The 25,427-nt window shown below is 39.5% G+C and overlaps 1 protein-coding gene across 1 annotated transcript; it reads left to right on the forward strand.

The window, feature by feature from the left end:
• Positions 1-309: 309 nt before the first annotated feature.
• On the forward strand, positions 310-3,646 carry LOC137283853 (uncharacterized). The gene is made up of 5 exons (XM_067815532.1): positions 310-373; positions 1,081-1,138; positions 2,433-2,601; positions 3,169-3,269; positions 3,574-3,646. The coding sequence occupies exons 1-5, from the start codon at positions 310-312 to the stop codon at positions 3,644-3,646; spliced, it is 465 nt and encodes a 154-aa protein (XP_067671633.1).
• Positions 3,647-25,427: the final 21,781 nt, after the last annotated feature.

The following is a 25,427-nucleotide window of genomic DNA, read 5'->3' on the forward strand; positions in this document are numbered from 1 at the left end:
AATTGCAGTTTAAAACAACGAATGCGTTTGGGGAATTCTTTAATACTCATATAGTAGATTAGCAAAAACATGGACCCAGTTCAGGTACATACAAAACACCGGTGGAACGTGTGCGACCACGTGCTGACCAAAGTGATTAAAACTCTCGCAAACAGTATTTTGTATTTTACGGAAATCTGGGTGTATCTGGGTCTCTTTTTTATTGTTTTCTTCGTGTTTTTGTATCATAGGATACGAATGACTATTTCCGTAGAGTGTGACCCTGGATGGTATGGTCAACAATGCGACAAAACCTGCCAAGAATTTAAAATGCCCGCGTATCAAGAGATGTACGGATGTGACCACAACGGACATTTAGTATCGTGCAAACATGGTGAGTCACCGATACTGTATTCCCAATTTGTAATGACCCTCCTTGCGTGGGGGATGGGATTAAGTAATTAATGAGACTACGATTGATTCATTTAACAGATGACTTTACATATGAGCTGTTGCCATAATAAAATTAATCAGTTGCTTTTTGAAGATAAAACGATCTGTCAACAAGAAATGGCAACGACGAGTCGTCCGATCGAAGTAACACGAGCAACAACACCCTCAACAACTGCATTACACCCGCTCTTGTCGGCATCACCACCACCACAGAAGACAACACCACTGTTTGTCCACGTAACGCAGTCTCAAAGACCCGGTGCAGAAACATCATCAAGTGAGCTCATCAGATTTACACAATCGGCTCAAACATCAACACAAATACAGAGACACTCCAACTCAAATAAAACAAGTACTGTCAGCACAAACAGTACTACTGGTTCACCGTCGAATGATTCCCTGTCGATGACAACTGGAGACTCTATGGAGAATAACAGCCACGTTTCCAACCGGACAGAACTACCATGCATGCCTGTGGAGAAACTACAACATTTTCGTACGTAAAACATTGTAAAACAACCAGTTACATGTTGAATGAATGCGCCATGAGTATAATTGCTGTATCCGGAACTGATTATTTGCATGTATTCATGTGGCCACACAACACTATTCAAACTGATAAACAATATGAACACAATTTTGCTATAGTTTATAGTGCATTCAGCTTCCCTGTTCACAAAATAGCAAGAACATATGATGAGGAAAGGTAGACTCTGATTGTAATGAATCAATGTTTTCATGAAACAGATACAATAACACTACTATCAGGCCTTTCGAAAGATCTCTTTCAATTATTGAAAAATAAAAAAATTAATTGAATGCATAGGTGAGACAATAACATTTATCTTGCATCTATTAATTTTCAATGTTCCCTGCTTACAAGCCAGTACTATTTACTCGTAGACTTCGTTTATGTTGACATGAGCGACGTTTCCGTGCAGCTACTAACACCGTTATCAAGTTATCATTATAAATATTTAATATTGCTCAGTAATTCTTTAACTCAAATAAGTCAGTCACGTATGGTGTACGGAAATTACCGATGTTTTGCGAATGCAAAGCGATGGAAGGGAGATAAATCAAATATCTTTTTCTTCCGTGTCGTTGTCGGTATTGGCTAAATGCCTCACTCTCTTTTATCCCTTGTTATGATCCGATACCCGAACTTCAAAGAGTTCAAACTTAACAGTGAGATGTTCCGTAAGATAAATAAGGTCTTCACTGGACACGTGGGTTGATGTTCCCCTCGTGACCGGCGAACAACTTATACTGTTTGTTATTTGATCGTGCCCATTGTAAGTTGTTGAATTTCCACATTGATCTATGGAAATCGTTTCTTACACAATTGACAAAGAGAGATAGACCTTTTTCACCCTCTTGCAGATCACCACAAGAGGAGACAAAAACCACATGGCATTAGGATTGACATGTATGCACGAATATTAATCTGTCACAATATTTACCGTACGTTGCTGTTAATGCACATTTTCATTTAAAGAGATTAACATTAAATGCCTGCTTTGATCGATTAATGCTGTTTAATGTCAAAATATGATTCAGGAAATCCTTTGCTGCTGACGTTTGGAGTCGCCCATAACGTCTCCCTCCCCCACAACCTGACTTGGGCGCTCGAGTCATGGAAACAAAATTCAAATGTGAATAATTTCACTGCATTTATTGCTGGCATAAGGTAGGAAGTACTGATGAGTAGTTTAAGAAAAATACTCATCCATTAATTAGCTAATATATCCCTCACAGCATTCATTGAGGATAGTATGTTATCACATGCCATTTTACTCAAAGAGGGAGGATTCTCAGGAACTCACTCAGACATATTTAGTATTATAATAGCCTGCTTATAACGGCTGTAATATCCAGGTACACTGCCTGCTAATCGCGCTACGTACATATTTCATAAATGATAGTTTGTTCCAAAAAGTGTTTTTTGTTTAGTGACCACAGCTTGTAGAGTTTTATATCGCGTGGAACTTCCATTTCAGTGGATCTTACTTCAGTGTCATTGTCACTGTACCCGGCGGAGTAAGTGTGTCTTCTTTTTTGGAAGACGTGTTTGACAAAGGACGATTCCAAGAAAGGATAGAGGAAACTATTGGACACAACATCTTCCCGGCAAATCGGTCTTTATGCTCACCCTCATTGATAAAACAGGTCAGGTATAACGTTTTGCCGTTTGAAGTGTAAGCAACCTAACTGTGAAATAAGGCAGCTGAAACAATCTCGAGATGTGGATCGCGCCTGCTTGGGAATATGAGGATAATAAAACGATGTCTTGGTACTCAAAGGACTGATCATCGTCTACGGCTTGTACGACTATTAAGCTTGTGAACAGGTTGCACTTTACATACTATCCTACTTCCTCTGTCTTACTTTAAATATATATTTTTTAATGTCATTTTAACATAAAATTGAGAAATGAAATGTAAGACTGTGAGACAAAATACGATCAATAGAGAAACATCATAGATGGTGTACACTTGTATGGTTCCTAACTGGTTCTTTGGTGTTTGCAATAGACGCCTTATCCATTGGCCTACCCAACCATCACTTTACAACCAAGTGAAAACTGTTAATGCTGTGAAAATGGCGCAGCAAAGATACTCGAAATTCAAAGAATGACAGTGAGTGGTATCAAACATACATCCAGTTCGGAAAGGAAACACAACAAAGAAGTGAATGCGCTCATTGCAAATATGTGATCCGTACGTGTCATGGTAGGTGAAGTGGTCGGGATCTGAAGGAGCTGGAGATCAGTCTTCAAGTATCATTGGTGCTGTGATGGGGGTCCTCGTTCTTGTCATGTCAGCTGCAGCTATCGGGTTTGTTTATCACTGGTGAGACACATACGAATTCTCTTCTTGAACTGAAAGGCATAATCTATCTGTCTATCTGTTTGTCTGCCTGTGTCTACCTGCTGCCCCCCCTCTCTCTTTCTCACTCTATCTGTCTCTCTCTCGTGTTCTTTGACAGTATGCTGTTCGTCACACCATTCAACGTTTACTTATCTCGTAGAAACGGCCATGTCAACAAGGTAATGCTAAGAATATTTTAGACTTTGTAGGCCATGACTGTGTATATCGGCAAATACTCGTTTTTCTAAAGGATCTTGTTTAATACTTACAGGTATATAAAACAGAAGCGGACGGTATTCCCAGAAAACTCTTCTGCTGAGATTCAGATGGAGGAAGAAAACTAAAGGGATTAACACTTACTATTCACGGACCCTACATGTGCTTCAGTCTGGCTTCCATCTCTGTCCAGACGTTGTTATCAATGATGTCACTGGTAGACTGATCAAACTAGCTAGGGTGGTCAGTTGGCCTTTATTGATTTCCCTTTCAAAGTCCGTGAAATTATATATGGGGACTGTTTTCAGCTATGGTATTTTACATATTTATTAGGTATTAGATCTGCCAAAACGTAACATCTATAAACATAGAATTGACTCATGTGTTTTATGAAGAACTATGAGTATATTCCTGAACTGATCTATTAGATATGTGTGGGTTTGTTGCGATAAATTGGTATTTTAGAAAAGGCTAAGTATGTTTTTGTCTGAGGTTTGACTGCATTTTCCATCAAGCATGTGGTGCTGCTGTCAAAGGCTTCGAACTTTCGCCAGAGATCCTGACATTCAAGGGACAGAATTTCCGGCCACTCGGTTCCTGTTTATTCATATTGGCGAACCACTGTACCAAAGGTTACAGATTATAGCTAATGTAGGCCCTGCCCACAAGTACCGAATCCAGCTGTGAATAACCACACATATAAAATGTTTTATAAAACTGTAGGTTTGATGAAGATTTAATCAAGATTTGCAGTTTCTGTTGTATTTATAAATATCGTACGCTTTTACTGGAAATGCTACCGAACCAGTTTGAGAGTTGTCATTCTTCTAGGAAGAAGTTATAAATGTTAAAAGAACTCATATTTACCATGAATCGTGTTCCATGAAAATAGAGGATATATAACTTCTTGATTGTAGTTTGCTTTTTTCTGTTGATTGTTTATCCAACGGTGGTGCAAGCAGTATTTCAGCTATGTCACATCTTCTGTCGTGGTAAGACAATACGGTGGTTGATGTTATGAGCTAGTTAACATGCCTTCGGCAAGAGACCTACCCTGACAATCTGACCCAGTTTAGTCGCCAAAACAGATTCCTTGGAGCATAAACGTTAACGATTATTGGATGACACAAGGTGGTCGAGGAATGGTAGTATGTTCTGAGATACCAGGGGCATTCGTAACACTCACACTAGACCACGTGATCACGCACTAAATCATTGGATCATGAAACAACTTAAGTAATTAAACAAAACTTTAAAAAGCCCAAACAAACAAACAAACAATAACGTAGTATCTCGCTTTATCGCCTTAAGTTTTGTGACCACAAACTGAAAACAATTCTACACAAAAATCAAGATGTTCATCAATCTGAAATGGGGACATGGCATGTTGTTTCTTCTTACAGTCTGTTCTCATGCACACACGACAGGACTCTCACAGTCTGTAGTCCGAGACTCCTGGATTTAAAGAAAGAATAAACTCCGATTTGTTGTACTCCTTTAACCATTACATATGAAAGACTTGCTGGTAGTCTTAAGCGTGACACCAAACTTATTCTTAAAAAACTTGTGGTTAATTCATACCAAGCGATTAAAAGTTTCCAAAACGCCTTCTGCTTCTCCCTCGCCCGCAAACGAAACCACAGACATGTTATGTAACTCTGTCGCCAGAGCCCTGCAGTGACGTCATAGGAGGAACGATTTTCAGTTAGTTGTATAGAAAATGTGTGGGAGGCTCTTCATTTTGCTGATTTCTCGACGTCAACAGAGTCATGCCGAATTGTTGTGTTGCTGTCAATTGCTACTTGGGGTCGGGTGATGGTGTCACTGTACACAGATTTCCATCGGACCCCGTAGTTTGTGCTAAAGGGGTTGTTTGTGTGTGGAAGCCTGTGGTATATACTAAATCAAATGGTTCTCCCCCTACCTCGCTTCCAGGATAGAAATGCTATTGAGATTTATTTTCATTGAGTTATAAAATCAAAACTACTTACTACACATTTCTGACCAAAAGGATTTTGCATGGACATACCGATTTCTTCCTCGGAAGCAAGGTTGTGGTCATTCTCTTCCTACACAGGTGACTCCTGTGATATCTTCCTGCGTAACCTCCTACAAACACATCCTCGCAACTGATCCATTGCCACTCTCTGTTACCAGTTTCTGATTTTCAGTTAAAAATGAAATACCGATTCTTTCCTTCGCATGTTGATGAACCAACTCCATGGGGGCTGCCTTATTGGAGCTAAGTCTATTTAACGCGTGTTCTGATTGATAGTAACAAAGGAGATAATGCCTGTTGCGATTTTTTTGCCGCAAGGGGATGTATCGATGACCGGGCAATATAGCCATATAAAAACAGAGGTGACGTAGGAAGATATGACAGGAGTAACCTCTGTGGGAAGAGAATGGGTTGTGGTCGAAGTGACAATATTATTGTAAGTATAATATAATTATATTGACCCCCTTTTCGCTTCCAAAAGTGAAATTGTTATGTTACAAGCAATATCATGCAAAATGCTATTGTCCATCATTCAAACATATACCTTACTATCAGGAGAAAGTAATTTTGATTTTTTTCAGTCCTTGAAAACAAACTTAAATGCATTTATCCTCAGACAGGGCGCCATTTTTGAAAGTCGTGAAGTCATGGGCTAAAGTCCGTTTGAATTAATGATATTATGGTTTGTGTTCATTAAGTTAGGAAATCAAAACTACTTTCTAATAGTTCAATATGTATTTGAATCATGACCAAAAGGATTTTGCATGCAACAACTTGTAACACCACGGAAACGAGGTGGGAGTCGACGTGAAAATACTGCGCGATTTCTTCACTTGCTAAATTCACTTGGTTTGTAAACCTTTACTCACCAGTATGTAGACACTTGTCAATGTACGTCTTTATATTTGGTCTTATAATCCCAATTGCTTCATAATCATACTTGTATGCATTTTGAAAGATAGTAAAGCGATCTGCTGATACTTTTAGCGAATGCATAAGAAGAATGTAATAAGTAGACATTTTATACTTTGCCAATGTGAATCATCATTCGCACACACGCCCTGGTGTATGTTGTCTGTATCATAACACTTCACGACGAAAACATTGATTATGTTGAATGCTACGACAACTTGCAACAAAATGCAAATATTGAACAAATTTATAAAACAAATTAAAGTTGTAGGAGCAATGTCAGGCTATTACCTTGTTCGAGGAATGTATCCATCAATATCCACAAAAACGTGTGATGTACCATTCATCTGCAGATTTCCCAAGTGATGTGTCTTTTATATACGAACAAGAGATGTATCATTTCAGGTTTTTCACATTGGTGTATAGTCACATCGGTCCCCCAAGATAGCACACCTGGCAACTTATTGCATAATGTGCGTCATTCTTTTAAAAAAGTAATTTAGTAAACCAATAATGAGCAATCAATCAATCTATTGGCGATCGATCCTTTTGAAAGAAGGGGTTGTTTGTTACACAGACACAGACACGACTGAGTGCATTCAGTATAGATTAGTAAATGTACACGCATAAACACTAGCTTCTGACACATCCGCATTTAAATCAGCATGAAAGTAATTAATCAATCAGCATGTTATCGGTTAATCCTTTGATCGATCTAGACACTAGGGACACCTTTGTCGGGTAATGTAAGTGGTGTTACCACTAATTATACCTATTATAAATTCATTAACTCAGCACCAAGTGAATGATGACAAATAACGTGTAAGTTTATAAGACGGATTACAACCTAGCAACACCAAGCGATTCTGACAAAATCGTCTATAACAACAAAGGCTGTAACTTGGAAACTAGGTAAAGCAGGAGACAAAACTAAATGATAGTAGATTGTTAGAATATATAGCTTTCATTTTTCACAACAGCTGTCGCGATTTCAGGTTTGTACAAACCTGTAAACGAAATAGTTTACCTCCTGAAATGTTGATGAATTCTGCATAGGCCCTCATATCTTAAGCTCCTATCGTCACGGAGACGCACCGCACCGTTGAAATTTCGTTTGCGGCTGAGAATTGTTGTTGTCAAAAAGGTCGATTTAAGGTAATTAAAGATCGAAAAGGGTAGTTTTAATGAAGGGGTAACATTTATAACGATGTCAATGAGTGATTTATGTATTTGCAGTCGCTAGAGTTTATGTGATCTTTAAAGAAACATGGGATATAATCTTTGATCATATGCATAGTGCTCATTACTGCGTCAGGTTAAGTTATGTTTTGGGGTGACTGATAATATGGAAAAGCAGTGAGCGAGTTAAATGTTATAGCCTGCGATGTTTTGGGGACTTATTTGCTCTTGGGTGCCGGAATTCCCCATACAGGCATGACTGGATCCAAGTGATAAATGTGCCATTGTAGATTCACCCTTTTTGAGAGTGTTTGGTCTGTCTGTACCAACCTCATGCACACGGGTTTCATATTAGTTTGGGAACGGTGGGATAGTCTAGTGGTTAAAGGTTCCGCTATGCTGAAGACCTGGGTTCGAATCCACACGTTGCTGCAATATTGCTAAAGGCGTAGGAAGACCATACTCACTCATCTGGACTGTGTCTGAACACAGATGATGTGTCTGAACACAGACGATATGTCTGAACGCTCTGCCTTTTAAGTGGTTCATGACCCTTTGACATTATGTGAATGTACGCCTGCTTAATAATGATTTAATATTGACATGCAACTATTTGTTACTTAACACGAAACGTATTAAGTTGTATATTCCCCCTTTATTACTATTTTTCCACATTATTTTTACTTCGAACATTTTTCCCGCATTGAGCAGACTGGCCATATATGTCATGTCTTCCGTGCTGTTTTTACATTATGCACTATAATATAGTTCTTTTTTTTGAGACAGAGCCACGTTGGCATCTGGTGGATATGTTGCAGTTGTCAAGATCTGATGTGATGCGAGTGGGTGATTGTGACGGTTTGTTTCTGGTGTGAAACTAAGTCCCCCGAACGTAACTAAACTGTATGGAGTATTGATGGGGTTGATGGTGCACGTGCTGCACGGGGTCAATGGAGTGTAACTGTCTGGGTGACTGTGAGGGTGGACGCTCGTACACGGCAGTCAAAGCTGAGATACCACTGGGTGGTGTCGGATGGCATTTGTGTAGAAATGCGTGAGTATGTTTATTTTGTATTTGAAGTTGAAGAATGTTTTCATGTACTTAATTTCGTTATTAAATGCTAGGTATGGAAACACAAGTAGTGACTGTATTGTGTTTGAGGCGGGTATATAAATGGTGTTTGATGTATGCATTGAATGTTTACTGCATTTGTTGAAAATAATAGCACTTCAAGATGCACTTTGTATCAAAGTGTAAAAATGTATGAAACTAGTGTATTGTTTATCAGTAAACATGTTGTGGGTGACTGAACGGGGTGTCACAAAAGTTACGTATCCAACTGTAAGAATACTGTTGTATTTTAGCGCCCAGGACATGGTGCACGGTGTGAGCACATGTTGGTCTGTGGTCAACCGAGTGGTTGATGTGATCTCTGTGAGTGGACAGTCGAGACTGTAAGGGACGTCACTTGGAGATGCTGATATACAGACAACAGGCAGTGGCCACTGTGAACTACGAGGGGAGTTGGACACTGAGAGCGACTGTCAACAGTGGTCTGAAACACCAGTGAACTGGGCAAACAAGGTTCATGTGTGGAAATGAACTGGACAGTTTGACGGAGGTCATTCTGGGATGTGTAATGTGACATGTGGTCAACAGAGTTGTAAATTTAACCCCGCAACCGTTCAATTTCCAATGTTTACTGATAATTACCTACTTATCTAATTACACTTGCATAACGTTGAGCCTGTAGAGTGTGTACCGTGGGTTGTATGTAGTTTGTTAGTGAGTGCAATGACTGGGATCTGAACACGCGTGCAAGGTGTGTTAGACATACAGTGGGGTGAACGTAAATAAAATTTGGAAACTGGAATTTGTCTGATCTGGTTTGTGACAGCAGTAATGCTTCCTATGACAATACACCCGTGATGATCCGGGATAGAATTGGCCTTCAGCAACCCATGCTTGTCGTGAGAGGCGACTAACGACACCAGGTGGTAAGGTGGACACATGTTGGACACATGTTATCGTATCACAGTTGCGTAGATCGATGCCCATGCTGTTGATCATTGGATTGTCTGGTCTAGACGCGATTATTTACAGACCGCCACTTCACACTCACAAAGCAAAGGAAGAAAATGACTGTACCGTTTGAACTCCCAGCTGCAAGTGATGTGGAAATTACTGTTTCCTTTTTCTCATGTAACAACCTCAATAAAAACATACAAAGTAGGCTTTGCGTTGAACACATTATTTCATCATTTCAACACCTGTGCAATTGCATGTAGTCACGTACCTTTTATCATTTGATCTGCGATGCATTGTAGTGAGCACAATAAAGGACTGGTGTTGCTACCAACATGCTTCCCTTGCGTGACTGCTTTAACACATAAAACTCCACTTCTTTATCGCTTTTGTTCCATGAGTGTTTGTGGTGTACGACAACCTTACAAACTATATATCGTCTCCAAATATCACCAGATCCAGGAACGCTTCTCAATGACGGCTCGTACGGTAGTGCTCCTTCTGTTGCCTCAGGTGCGTATACCGTTATCCTCGTAATGCTGCTGTCCGATTGTGAAATCTGTCATTTTTTGAACTGACTAAACGGGTCAGCCATTTCGCATCATTTTGTGTAACAATAAAAATACTTCAGGGAGTTCGTGAAATTTCACTTAATAACTGAATCTACAAAAGTGGAACACTCACTTATTGTCACTATCAGTTAAAACTGTTGTGGCAACGACAGTTGCACTTCAGCTTGGCTTTTCAACAGTTAAACCTGTTTTGTTGACAACTGCTGTGTCCAGAGCAGCCACACCTCACAAACCTCTGTCCACCACATACAGATGACATGAAATTTCATGTGATAACTGAAGTATATTGATTGTTGTTACATAAAATGACACGACATGGCTGACCCTGTTAGTCAGTGTAGACAAGAATTGAAATTTTTAGTTATTTCACGAAACGACTGATTTCACAACCTGACTGTAACATATATGGATATATACGGAATTTACATATTTGTTCATATGAATTTATTAACTCATTGCGTAATTGTCTTTTTATAAGAAACTGATAGGTTGGATGAAATATTTTCCATTGATACAATATCTTCATGAAACCACTGTATATTTTAGATAGTTATGTAAAACCTTTCTATGTTAGCGTCTGATCTCTGATGTACAAATGGAATGCAGAATTGCTAAATATGTAGAATAGATTAAGCTTATTTACATGTCTCGACAAATGTATTTTTCGATATGTAAATCGGTGTATTTGTCGGTAGCACATCATCTTTTTGAAATACCGTTTGTTTTGTTCCATTCAGATATGTATCGCAAGCCTCACAGTAACACTTAAGTTCGTGAGGTATGTGGATATCGGGCAAGGTAGATTGGCAAATGGACGATGCTGTACTGAAGTCTTTACTCAGTGTATGATCCCATGTGACCCTTTGATCAGAGTGTGTCTTTCTTCTCAAAGAATACAAGGGTAAATATAGAGAATAAAGAGTGAGACAGTTTTGTTTATTACCGCTTTCAACAATAATTCGAGTTATAGCACGGGGTGTCAGCTTAATATCGGATGAAAGCCGGAAGTGATGCAGACCTCAGACATTTGCAACTTCGGGGAAAGCTACGAGCATGGCACTGATAAACCTGGAACCATATACAGCAGGGAAGCAGGATTTCAGCCTCCCAAGTGAAGGTTGCTTGCTCGCCCTCCATAGCCATTTGAGACACCATTGACTGGTTAACCTACTCTTCCCTCGAAAGTTTATAAACGTCTGTGTGCGTAGAAGACGTAGGTTTAGTTCGACCTGTTGTTTCGGTGTTACTCGAGTCTTTAGTAATAAATTGATTAAATATCATCTAAATCGTCACAAACTTTAACATTCAAATCCCTGGGCTATCAAATATTTGTTTATTTCAGAACATGCCATCTATACCAAGGAGAGACAAAACCACTGGGGCATTTGAAGACAGTCACGTTTGGTAATAGTCTGGGAGATATACCAAACCCTCTAATATTATCTGTTGGAAGATGGGAGGTATATATGAACGTAGATATATTCGAATGACTGGTTAATCACTCTTTAGCATCAAGTGTAAGAGCATGAAACGAAATTTCGGTCCCTTCACCACCGATATGTTCCCAGGTCTCAGGACTACAGTTAAGTGTTAAGAGTCTGAAACCACAAACAGATGTGGATATTTTTCTTCTCACATTGTACTCGGCTTAATATCTACGATGAACAACTTGCAAAGTAAAGTTGAAAAAGATGGGCGTTCAGTTGAGCATGAATACTGATGTTTATAACTCTTATGCTGGATGTAAGTAAAGTCGTACTGTCTGTTTTGATGACCAGTGCCAAGTTGTACATATATATCAATACTTTATTTGTGCCTAAAGGAAGGTCTACACTTCAAATTTACCATTAACAACGGTGGAGCTGGTTCTTCTTTGATCGACAGACTTCACTGGCATCTCAACAAAACACAGATGCTATCCCACGGCATTGGGAAGATATCTCAGTATAAGATAATTGGAGCAAATGTAGCGTAAGTATGCCGTTCACATGCTCTTATGATATCCGGACTATAGAAGTGACATTCAGACGTCACAGGAATATAGAGTTCTTGGTTTAGGTTTATGTAACTATATATGTGATGTTACATGACGTGAAATAAGCTATCTCTCTTGTTAAGAAAGTTACACAGGTCAAGGAATTGGCATTGTGACAACGTAGGCCATTGATGAAGTCACGTAAAACAGTATCATGATTGGTGAGAACTTTGTGGTATAATGTTACGGTAGGGCTTAAAAGAAGTCAGGAGGATCAAGCAACGCGACAGGTTTGAACTTTAAGATCACGTCACGTCGAACACAGCATCGAGACAGGGTAGACGTCAAGTGGAACAAGGTATGGTGACAGGGTAAACGTCACGTGAAACACAGTATCGTCACCCAGGAAACCATTAATGACGTGACGCAGATAACCACGTGATAACATTGTGATATTCCAGCGAATGGGCATCATCTTGGAAACTGAACACGGTGCATTGGCATGGCGAGCGACCGCTTTAACCTCAAGGCTACAAAAGTTCACATGCAATTGGTATCGAAATCTAAGAATGTCATTGGACCTACCCTCATATGTTCTATATGTTAGAGTTATCAAGGTATCACTAACATGTCACCTCAATATAGTGTGAAGTGACTGCATGACATATTCTGAAGGAACTTGTTACTAAATGCGCATCGGTTGTCAGTGACCTAGGGTAATATTACTATGTTAATCATCACAGTGCATGTATTGCAATGCACTTAATGTGTGCACATAGATAGGCATTTATAGCACCAGACATGTTGATGTAACATTGTTTTTTTTAAATAAGCAGTTGTTGATTTAATAGTAATAAAGTACTAGACAGTCTGTTTGTGGCCTTTGTTGATATCAGGTTGACTTTTCATATTGGTATCGAGTGTTCCAAGCATTTCTACGGGGACCAGTGCAAAGTTTTCTGCAGACATTCTGACGACCGTACTGGACATTACAGCTGTGGGGAGGATGGGCACAAGCAGTGCTTGAAAGGTAGCTGTGTTCATTCACTATACCCTGTGTGGTTTTAGGGATTCAGGAAACTATGTTGGTCTGAAGAGGAGACTTAACGTATCACCTTTGGTCTTGGTCGTGGCTCACAGTATCAATCACTGGCGTATCTGACCAAGGGTCCATTATCCACTTTCACGCTGCTCTGGTGTAGACTAATTCAAACCGATCTTCATAGATTAACAGAAATTCAAAATTATATTTTTGCAGAGAGGTAGCTGTGGAGAAAGAGATTAAGAACGGCATCGCTCTAACGGCTATAAATTAAAAAAAATGAATGTAATTTTGTTATTGACGTCTTCCCAAAAGGTTTACTTAATTAAAATTTTAACAAACTCATAAGTGTGCTTTCATACCAAAACTGGTGACTTCAAAATATGCCGTGACCAACAGATATGTTAAACAGGTACAAATGTAAGACTCAAATTTTTGAATGAGAGATTTATATAATCAATGTGTATATTAAAGGATTCATACAGTACTGTCAGTCATTAAAAATCATATATTTATTTTTTATGTGTAGAACCTGACAATGAAAGAATTATCAACATTGCAGGATGGAAAGGCGGAAATTGCACAGAGCGAGAGAACGCCTGTGACAACAATAGTTGTCAGAACAATGCCACGTGTTACGTCACTAAGGGACCACCAACAACATATCGATGCCATTGCACATCGGAATATACAGGTATGTTAGATGTTGAATAATTTGGTTCCAGTGCTTTTAAATTGGATTAAGCATTTTATTATTAATTATGCAGATAATCATGCGAAAAAATAAAATTCACAATGATACTGTTCCGTCCTCCGTCTGTTTCATGACACTGATTATGTTTATTCGAGCTTAGTGTTTTGTTGTCCAGTGATTTGAGACATATTTCAATTATAACATTGAAGGGACGTATTGCACAGAACGAAGGATTACCACAACTAACGCGACGATTGGACAAAATAGATCAACGGTGACACCTATGACACCCATTCATCTTCTACCTACACCTGCGTATACGACATCAACGAGACGCCCAGTTCCCTCAGTGAGATGTACACCTTTACAAGGTATGCCTAAGGAGTCAACAGCGATGTAACGCGCCATGTAGAATTACGCCCCTTATGTATTCCAAAACTGTAATGGTAGTCAGTTTGGTTTTCGGTTTTCACATTGCACTCGCATCACCATAAAAATCGTCACCCCACCTCCACCCTCAATCCCACCCCGCTAGCCATAAATTATGAACGGTTCCTTACAAAACCCATGTTGTGCTTTCGATTCACATCAAAATGACCCCATGTAAACTTGATCAATGTTCATTGCGTTGGCAAGCTCAACGCTTTCATACACTACTATAGACAATTCGAACGTATTTCTTTTCTCACAAGCGTGAAGAAATCGATCGAGCTTCCAACTATGAATACCGATGCCATTTAGAAAGTAGTCAAATGTAGCACATGTTATATTTGAGATGACACTTTCTGAGTAGCCATGTGCTTAAAGCGTTTGATCGTTACGCCGAAGTCCGTGGTTCGAGTCCCCACATAGTTATAATGAGTGAAGTCCATTTCTGATGTGTCCCGACGTTATATAACCCTGGAATATTGCAAAAGGCGGCGTACCCACTCACTCGCTCATTACGGAATATATACCCGCTAATCATCTTAAAGTCTTATGACATCGTGCTTCAGCCTTACAGTTCGATATTTCTGGCCAGAAGTCATCGCTAGAGATGATTAGAAACGACATAAGACGTTTCTTGTCAGAGAACGGCGCCAGTGACGTTTACAACGTCAACGTCCTCGAAAAGGTCATATCAGGGTAGGTAGAATACGTCTGTGTAATTCATATGGAACAAAAAAAATATTGTTTTAAGCCATGGAATTCATAAGTGAATTTCATAGTACACTAAGGCACGAATGTTCGTAATGAACTTGACTTATCATTCAGAAAAGTGTTACGCACCACACAATCAGGTAACTTATCGTACGTGAGAAAACTGACCATATAATATGTTTCAGAATATTTTCTACCGCATGCTTTTCCCGGTGTGACTTTTTTTAATCATAATACTGATGATAAGCCACTAAAGCCTCGGAAATATCCACAATGTACCAAATGCATGATTAACTCAGTTCAATGTATATATGGTTTTATTATATTTTATTATATTGATCTTTTATAAGTTGTGTAAGTTGACGGCAGGACGTCTGTATTTTACACGTGTACATTTTATTATTATGACTTTTATATGTATTTACAGATGTGAGACACATGAATAAACTACTTTCTCTCTCTAAATCTCTCTCTGCAGTACGTTCAGATAGGTTAACTGGGTAGTGTGCACGTAAACTCCACCAGCACCACGGCTTTCTTTTCACAACAGATCATATATTTTTGACCTTGTTCTTCTTGAGAGTTCTGCTTTGAAAAGCCCGTTTGCCTGACCTAAATGGCATCTGTGTGTGTGTAAAGCAACCTGTCATATTAATTCAGCCAACACCTGAAAGTCATCATTCGAGATGATTGGTGATTCAAGGTGATTCTTCTGATGTGCCATGAGGGAAGCAAGAATATGGAACACGGGGGGCCCTCAAATATAACGGAGACGAGTGCGTTTATGTATAGACATAAGAATAACAATGGTCGAATATATAACAAGATGAATAAACAAATAAACATAGGTAGACAGACAAATATATTAACAATTAAACAAACAAATAAATAAATATTCATGTGTTGCATAGAGGATTTTCTTCGCCATTGTGTAGCGATGACATTTAGAAAGATAAACTGTGTTATACAAGATGTTGATGCATTAAACATTTTATCATACACATCATACCTTTTTCGGGACCCCGGAAATGGCAAATATTGGTTGATTATTCAGCTGTTTTATCACATATCTCTCCGTTTGGACTGTAACTATCACCTTACACTGATAATGAAACCTAAAACCAAAAACAGTTCCACCACGAAGAAAGACTCAAAATATACATTAGCTCGCAGTTTAGTCAGATGTTTCAAGTTAAGATAACACAGCGGGCGAGCAGTGAGATGGAAATGCCTTTATCTCCAGTTTGGTAATCGCGCAAGATAAATATACTTCCTCTTTTTAACCACAGAGTCCATGTTCCATTCGGTAACAACCAAACTCCGACTCTAATAGTTAGCGTTAAATCGGTAATGCTTCAGCCATATCACGACGACACAAAAAAGTATATTGATGAACTATAATCGTATATTCAAACTGAATATTGTCGACATATTCAGGAGAGGCTATTTGTGGACGAATTACAGACACATAACACAAAATTAACTTGTTATTTTATAATTGGTCTTGCATTATAGTTTGCGTTGGGTGACATAAGGAGTCTACATAACGTTAATCTGATACATTATTATTGCTTACAAATGAAACAAAACAATGTGCGATCATTTGTGTCACGTGGTTCATGTTCCCTCGTCTGCTGAAACCTACGACTCCCTGAGGGAATCCTTGTTGAACTGGGCCCTTATTCTCAAAGGGTTCGTAACCCTAAGAATTCGTAACAGTTACTTTGATCGTAGCCAATGTGTTAACAATGGGCTTAAGAAGTTTGTAGCGCCACGAACGTTTCGAGAATAGCTTGCCTGGTCCTTGCGGTAATGCCCGGCCGTTAGCATTCGTACAAACTGGAGAAAATAGCGTTTCCAGTCAGTTTGATGCTCTAAAACCCACCCGTCCAATGTCCATATACAGAAAAATCTTTCGGGGTTTTGTTGTGTACCCAAAATAGGTGAAAGGTTAAATATGTAACGATGTTCGCTGGCGTTTCGAGTATATTTACAACATATTGCAAACAGACGCAATCTCGGATCAACAAATATCTGAAATGGGACAATGACAAAGAATCATATGTCAAAGCTTCGTGATAATCTGGATTAGTTAGAAATAATTAGAAATAATTAGATACGTATCCACAGAGATGATTTAATTTGGCGCAGACGTCATTCGTTTTAGCTACGACATTATGCACGAATCTGAAGTGTTCATGCTAATGGATGCTATCTTGTCCAGTAATTTTGGGCTCAGGTGATGCAAGTTTATCGCCCCTTTCACTCTCTGATAGTTAGGAGATAAACATACTGTGTTGGAAAATCAGAGGTATATGACGAAATTATAATAGCTCTAAATTTGTTTTGAAACAAAATACAAAATTTAGAGCTATTATAATTTCGTTTCATAGTCTGATTTTCCAACACAGTACGTTTATTTCCATGGTACCACAATCGCGTTCTTCGGATTTTAAACGTGCATAATGTGTTGGAATATCAGAGGTATATAACGTTTTTGTATGCCTCTGAATGACTTTGATTAACCAATCACAGTTCAGTATTAACTGAAGTCATTGTAGAATTGCTGTTGTATTGTGAACGGCGCAATCACACAGACTCACACCGACTCATTTCAGACATAGGCAACCGTATATCCTGGTTAAGCCACTGCGACGGACAAACATCACTGAAAACATGGGACGACTTTTAACAACACACGTCAAGAATCTAGCTAGAGAAACTGTCCAAGGACCGTATTGTATTGATGTGAAAATAGACACAAAGGTGAGTTTAGTTTAATGATATTGTTTAAACGTCACGCAGTGTAGTGAAATGGATAGTCAGTGGCTCCATTAGTAGACGTTCAAGTCAGTGGCTCCATCATCAGTAGACGTTCAAGTCCGTGGCTCCTTCACCTGTAGACGTTCAGGTCAGTGGCCCCATCATCAGTAGACGTTCAGGTCAGTGGCCCCATCATCAGTAGACGTTAAAGTCAGTGGCTCTATCAAGAGTAGACTTTCAAGTCAATGGCTCCATCATAAGCAGACGTTCAAGTCAGTGGCTCCATCATCGGTAGACGTTCAAGTCAGTGGCTCCATCTGGCAATAGCGTATCATTAGACATGAAACGATCGCGATTCGCCGCGATTGAATTATATTGTTTTACAAACAAAATCCTCCAGACAGTAGGGTGTTTGGTCAAAATGGTCCGAGACTAAGGAGATTTATCCGTAAAAACAACTAACTGCAGCTGGAAATGTACCTCTTAAAGAACCAACGGTACACGAAATGCCGTGTCATTGCTTGTTATTAGGGAAATAGAACAAAATCACTTGACTTTGTATTACACTTAGGCTACATTTTGAATACTGAGTGAGTGAGTTTAGGTTTACGCTGCACTCAGCAATATTCCAGCTTTATGGCGGCGATCTGTAAGTTATCGAGTCTGGACCAGACAATCCAGTGATCAATAACATGAGCATCGATCTGCGCAATTGGGAACCAATGACGTGTCACACATTGTACCCAATGTGAGGAATCGAACCCGGGTTCGACCTGATCGCGAAGGCTTCAGTTACTAGGCTAACCCACTGATAACGTTCCTAAGATGACAGAGGCACTAACGGTTGTCATGAAGCTTTTAGATAAGGCCCAATCTAAGACTGACTGGTGTGTCTTTATACGTTTCAGGGACACGTTCAAACGAAATCTGAGTCCAAAGAAGCCCGGGTTTCTTCTGCAGCTATAGCTGGTATATCAGTGGGCGTTTTGCTGCTGATATGCATTATCCTTGGTGCCATCCTCTTACAGAGGTAAGGACGTGTTTCATAGTGTGCACACCCCAAACAAGGGGACCTGAACATTTACGAAATATATGCATCAGTCAGTTTTCTCTGATGCGGGGATGAAAAATGTGGAAGCACTCTGACAGGCTTAAGGAAATTTGATATATACCATTCAAAATGGTAAGGGATATTAGACTGGTAGACGTTTGATATGATACAAATGATGAAGCTAGGGAGGAAACATGATGAAGAAACATTAGGGAAAATGTGACAGTTTATTCCATTCCTTTGGAAATGTGTCAGCTGTATACTAGACATATATTACACGTTCTCATATGCTTTAGCATTGGCTAGTGGTACGCTCGCAAAATGGAATACCCCCAACCATTTTGAATGGTATATAATCACGCCTGTATACAACTGTTCTGTCTTCAACCAAGAAATCCCTTTAGATCAATAAGGATCTGAAACCACGGAAATGGATATGGGAAAGGTTTGATATGGGAAAAGTGCGAGATTGTCAGAGTATTCCATTCTCATATAAATGGTCGTCATACAGTAAGACTAATAACAGCTGCGATGACGCGAGGACATTTGTCATCATGTCATATATGTATAGGATAAATCATGGCCTGTGGGCATCACGAAAAAGTAAGGATCTTTTCCCAAGGGCCGTAGGCCCACAAGTCATGCTTTATCCAGGTAATATACTGTCCGAAGATATACTTTAGATATGATTTCAACAGTTGGTACTCACTGATGAAAATCATACCGAGAAACAATTTCATTCTTCACAGCGATCCTTCGAAGCCTTGTGATAAAACCGTCAAGCTAGTAAGCGAAGGGATGTGGGTTCGAGACAGGGTGTCGGCGCTATTAATGTTGGAAATTGTCAACAATAAAATACGATCATATTCATTGATGCCAAGACAAAGTCATATCAATCTTCAAAACAGGTAATAATGTAATTCTAAATTCCGGACCAGAGGGATGATATTGAAGTAATGTCCCGGGGAAGAGGGACGATATTAAAGTAAAGCCCCCTCATTGACGGGTATCGGGATATGCTAAGAAATATTGCCAAGCGAGAACAATAGAGACGTCATTGGAGGCTTATAAGTCGTGTTACCATGGATGACATACATGTAGGTTCCCACTGTGGACTGAGTGGGTGAGTTTAGTTTTACAACGCACTCAACAATACCCCAGGTCTGTGGCGGCGGTCTGCAAATAATCCAGTCTTACCAGACAATCTCGACATTAAGATCACGAGCATCGATCTACACAATTGGTATACGACATGGAGCTATAGGAGTGGTTGGTTGGCCTGTTGTTTAAAAGCCACATTCAACAATATTCCAGCTATACGGCTATATAATCGAGTGTAGACTAGTCCAATGAGCAACAGCATGACCGTCGATCTACGCAACTGGGATAAAATGACTGTCAACCAAGTCAGCCTCTCTGACCGCCCGAACCTGCTTGGAAAACGGAATATCTGTTCTAACCCGGGTCTTCAAGGGGGTCATGCTGTAGAGCGTAGAAAATGTCGAATAGATGGTCATAAAATACACGTTTATATTTGTACGCGTGTTGACTATGTCCCCCAACGACGCGTATGTGATCCTTGTGATATCAACTCTAGTCTTCCATAGTTAGGTGTCTTTTTGTCATGAGGCAAACATAACTCAAATCGTCTTTGACATTAAAACTCATGCGTAATTTAAAGGGAAGAGTACGGTAACACCAGATAACATTTTAGTACCTGCAAATTGATACTATCCTCTAAAAGTAAACGTTAAATCCCACAGATGCTGGGGGTATAAAATAAGACCTGAAACCCAAAGGTCAAAAGGTACTGAAGCTGAGAAGACGGATGATATTTCACATGGAAAGGAACGGCAGACACAGAACAACGCCGACGTCTTCTTACCGGGGATTGGTGGAGACTGTGCGGTGATTTCGTTGCCCCCAAGAGCCTGCTCGTTGAACAGGAGTGTCTGAGAAGACACGGATTATGAATAAAACATTATTATATAAAAGAGTATTGAGATGCGTCGGGTAGAAAAGCTAGTGTGTCAACTATAGCAGCAAGTAGTGTACTCATGATCAAGGGTATTCAGTTTGTACCCCTATTTTGTTAATGTACTTACCTTTATTTATATATTTAGGGCTTCCCACAGGCGGTTTGCATTTCTCTCGATAACTGATATCAAACTCGACAGCATATGGCATTATCAATCTCAGCTCCCTGGGGAACATACTTTTGTAGCCACGCACCAAATCCATGTGGCTTCCCCATCCAATTCACAATGGCGTGGACTGAGACACAAAGCCACAGTAATTTGTGCAAGTTGACTGCGCGCCACTACGTGTTTGGACGTATTCATTTGACCACCATCTGGTCATTTGCCAAAGGATTCTTTTAAGTGGACAGAGATTATAAAAGGTACAACGGTGTCTGACAAGGGAACACACTGATCGTTTACACTCCATGTATTTCTCAACAGTAGTGGCAACACTATATTAAAGAATGCTGAGTTGAAAAAATGTGAATGTTAGAATCCATATTAAATATTGACATTGTTGTGAAAAAGTCACTGGTGAGAGTTTATATCAGAATAAATATTAATACAACATTAAGTAATTTATTTGATGATTAGACTTGGAATGATAAAGGTCATTTAACTCTGTGTGTGGGTGTGTGGGTGTACGCGTGCGTACTACCGGCACCCACGGTCTATATACAGATATATATTTTTCTGTAATGCTTTATAACTTCAACAATTTGTAGCTTAGTTACACGTTGTCCGCGCCTTTTATACTATCTTCAAAACAAAGTTAACACTGAACTGTCGAGGGTGGTACGGACACCGAAGATTATTATTCGTAAATTAGTACTTTCATTATCACTTCATACACTGAACATTCTATATCCATGATTTACATATCCTCCAGTTGGAATATTTGTATTTAATGTGTCGACTGTACCCTTGGTTTCAAAACAGAGACAAATGGAAACAGTTTTGTGCATTCTGCGCACTGTTTTGTTTAACGCCATACTCTGCTGTATTCAAGCCATACGGTCTGTAAATAATGGAGCCTGGACCAATCCAGTAATCGACATCTTGAGCATCGATCTACACAATTTGATGACAAGCATCAAACAAATCAGCAAACCGGGGTACCCGATCCCGTTAGATTCATTCCATTCTTAACGTTAAGAAGGTCGAAAGTGCCATACATTAACACTTCTTACAGCTGCCTTAGCTCTAAGAGAGCTTCGAACATCTGGGCCCTAGAAACCAGGTCTAACCCACATATTCTCGAGTGATCACACACAATCATAATTCATGGTTTGTCAGCACCATGTGATTTTATTTATGCCGATCAAAGTCACATCTCAAACATTTCTATGGTACAAGTCTGACTGCATCATAAATATGCACTTATTGGTCACTATCAAATAGTCATGATAGCAGGTGTTCACAAAATTGTGAACATTCTTTACATCGGTGGCACCGGTGACAAACACACGCAAAGGCAAGCCAAATGTTCACATGAATAGACTAATTATTTGAGAATATATTTGGACATAATTGTGGTCCTTGATGTGGCAAAAATTGGAACGTGTCTAGCATAAAACTTTTCGAAAGACTCACTAAATGTGAATGTTGTGATCGTGCTAAAAAAATTGATCGTGCTAAACTAATTTGACTCGTGAGATTGTTGTGAAGACAAAAGAAAGGATGTGTTAGGATCTTGTCATAGAGTTGTCATACAGATTACCCAATTATTCTGTCATTTCTTCAATGGATCTAGAGCTCTGCCAGTCTAGATGGGCCTACTCGGAGCAGTAAAGTTGGGATTAACGGGGTTTTACTATGCACTAAATTGTGCATTTGTGTGAAGTGGAAACCCTGATATTTCACAGCCCCTTGGGACTCTAGCTTAGAACTAACCCCGTGTCCTAGGCTTTTTGGACGAAATCTGACAGGCTCAGTGACAAGACGTCAGCAATAATGAATGGTTGTACTTTTTACCGCTTTTTCCTTCTCTTTGCCTTTGCCCAGACATCTAGCTTTCGATGGATAATCGCGTTTAGTCAGTCGGTTTTGACGTTGGTGAAATAATCCGTACAGCAGGAATATTGCAACAAGCAAACACAACAGATTCCTTTGTTTAAACATGCTGCATGGTCGTAGCGTATAACCCACCAGTTTCCAGCTACAGCTTCAACGAACATGTTAAAGCACTTAGATGTTTTTAATGATAAGCTTTAGCCACTATAGACAATTAGGCACTAGGAAGCTTTGTAACGACAAGACTGAGACACCCTTCCACAAACAGATTGCAGCTCTGTAAAGCTATCCAGTATCCATCCTTCAGCACTGGAACTTCCCTTTAACACAAAAGCCTTTGGACTGCAAATCTCTTCAAAGACAAGGAACAAGTACTGGAAAGCTCTTCCAAAAAGTAACTGGGACACTGGAAAGCTCCCTAATGTCCAGCCTCAGGCACAGAAGAATTCCTTAACATCAAAAGTACGAGAAAGCTCTTCAGTTATGAGAACCGGGGTAGAATTGGCCTTCAGCAACCCATGCTTGCCATAAAAGGCGACTGTGTCGTAAGTGGCGACTAACGGGATCGGGTTGTCAGGGTCGCGGACTCGGTTGGCACAGGTCATCGGTTCCCAGTTGCGCAGATCGATGCTCATGCTGTTGTTTCCTGGATTGTCTGGTACAGACTCAATAGATTATTTGCAAACCGCAAATATAGCTGGAATATTGTTGACTGCGGCTACAACTAAACTCACTCACTCATGAAGTATTGACGTTTGGACCTCTTACGACCCTATTTCTAATGCAAAATGCAATTTACCTTATTTATGCAACAAAATATACTGCCAGTATTTGCTTAGCCTTGAAGTTTCTGAAATCAATTTCATTTGCGATTTTTCTTGGTAAATGTCAAATGAAGCCAATATCTGTTTCGTTTTCAATGCGTTTGTAGTGATTTATGAGGGTTTCGTAAACACGTTCATTAATTTGGCATAAGCAAAGTGATGTCAAAGTGAGTAAGTGATCCCTTAAAATAAGAAGTAGAAACAGAAGCGAGGAGGGAGAACACTTTCAATTTGAATATAAGATAATGAGAGTCGAGTGAGTGAGTGAGTGAATGAGTGAGTGAGTGAGTTTGATTTTGCGCAATATCCAGCAATATCACTGCTGGGGAATCAGAAATGGGCTTCACATATAGTGTCAATGTGAGGAATGGAACCCGGTTCTTCTCCGTGACGAACGAGGCTATCCCACCACCCCGATATCAAAGAAGACTGTTCTTTGAGTCATTGAGGGAAAGAATGTTATAGAATAAATTGTTTACAAAATGTATTTGACTGACTCATGTTGTACACGTAGCCAGATCTCGAGTACCCTCACCTAAACATGTACACAGGTGTCATATCGTTGGGTAAAATATCACAAACTGTGAAACAATACGTTGTTTGGGCGTCAGTGGAGGGCATTGATGTCCATGATTACAGGGGTACATGTTTTGGGATCCAGTGTGATCTGGGGCGCCTGGACAGCCTTGTGGGTGAAACGGGGAAAGGTCGGGTTCGATTCCCTAAATGATTCTGTGGCGTAAACCGTACTTACTCACATAATCTTGAATCCTTTGGGACAATCAGAATAATACAGCTTATTGAATGCTTTTCCTGAAGCTTTTAAATATGTATGGGGAGGCAAGTGTCTCAGAGTATTTACACTACAATAAGGGCATATGTCTGTAAAGATATTTTGTTTTCCCGTTCTGGGAACTCGAAAACCGTTTCTGCAAATGTTAATATTCTTATCACTGACGCAAATACTATCGACACTGTCATTCTAGTATTAACTATCATTTTAGATTTATTGCAAATGACTTTGAGATTGTCCCTGTATGCGCTACTGCTGTTTTAGCACATTGCAGAAGCATTGGTTCGTAAATCTAGTTAATTTTGTGATACAAATCTTTATTCTTTCCACTCATTTTGTTTGTTGGGTACAGATCGAATTCACCTGTGTACAGGGTTCTCGGTTAGTTAATTTGGTAAACAAAATGTTTTCACGGTAAAGTTATTGTTCTTCCAGTGTAATTGTTTCAGACATGCATGGGTTTTGACCGTTCATATCTAAAATGGATCATATCAGGATTCTCGAAAGAACGCATTTCGTATTGTGTTCACTTCAATTGTTAATTTATGTCTTAATCAGATGACAAATATTACCCCGACTGTTTAGAGACAGTTCACAAAGACGTAACCTTTTAGATATATTTAGTCAAGCTTCACGCACATCATTTTGTGTGAAACTTGTCAACTCGAATTCCCCAAGCAAACATAGATTGAGTTCTTCGATACAACATAGATATAAGTCCAAAGGTGGGACATGGATCTTGTCGAGATTGTACAGAGGGAAAGACCTAGATGATACATTGAATTAATATCATCAAAGTTCCATAGCTTAATATCAGCAATAAATGTAGCCATTTAAGAGAAATTGCTTTCTTAATGCCCCGAAGCTCAAAGCCATAAAACACCGAAGACACTGTCTTTGAAGGA

Source organism: Haliotis asinina, chromosome 5 (genome assembly GCF_037392515.1).
Source record: "Haliotis asinina isolate JCU_RB_2024 chromosome 5, JCU_Hal_asi_v2, whole genome shotgun sequence".
NCBI lineage: Eukaryota > Metazoa > Mollusca > Gastropoda > Lepetellida > Haliotidae > Haliotis > Haliotis asinina.

What these genes read in the sequence shown, in the direction of transcription:
- LOC137283853 (XM_067815532.1), top strand. Translation starts at nt 310, where the DNA reads ATGCCCGCGTATCAAGAGATGTACGGATGTGACCACAACGGACATTTA. An exon ending in TTTAGTATCGTGCAAACATG is followed by an intron (nt 374 to 1,080) that starts GTGAGTCACCGA and finishes ATTTTGCTATAG; the next exon opens with TTTATAGTGCATTCAGCTTC. An exon ending in AGAACATATGATGAGGAAAG is followed by an intron (nt 1,139 to 2,432) that starts GTAGACTCTGAT and finishes CTTCCATTTCAG; the next exon opens with TGGATCTTACTTCAGTGTCA.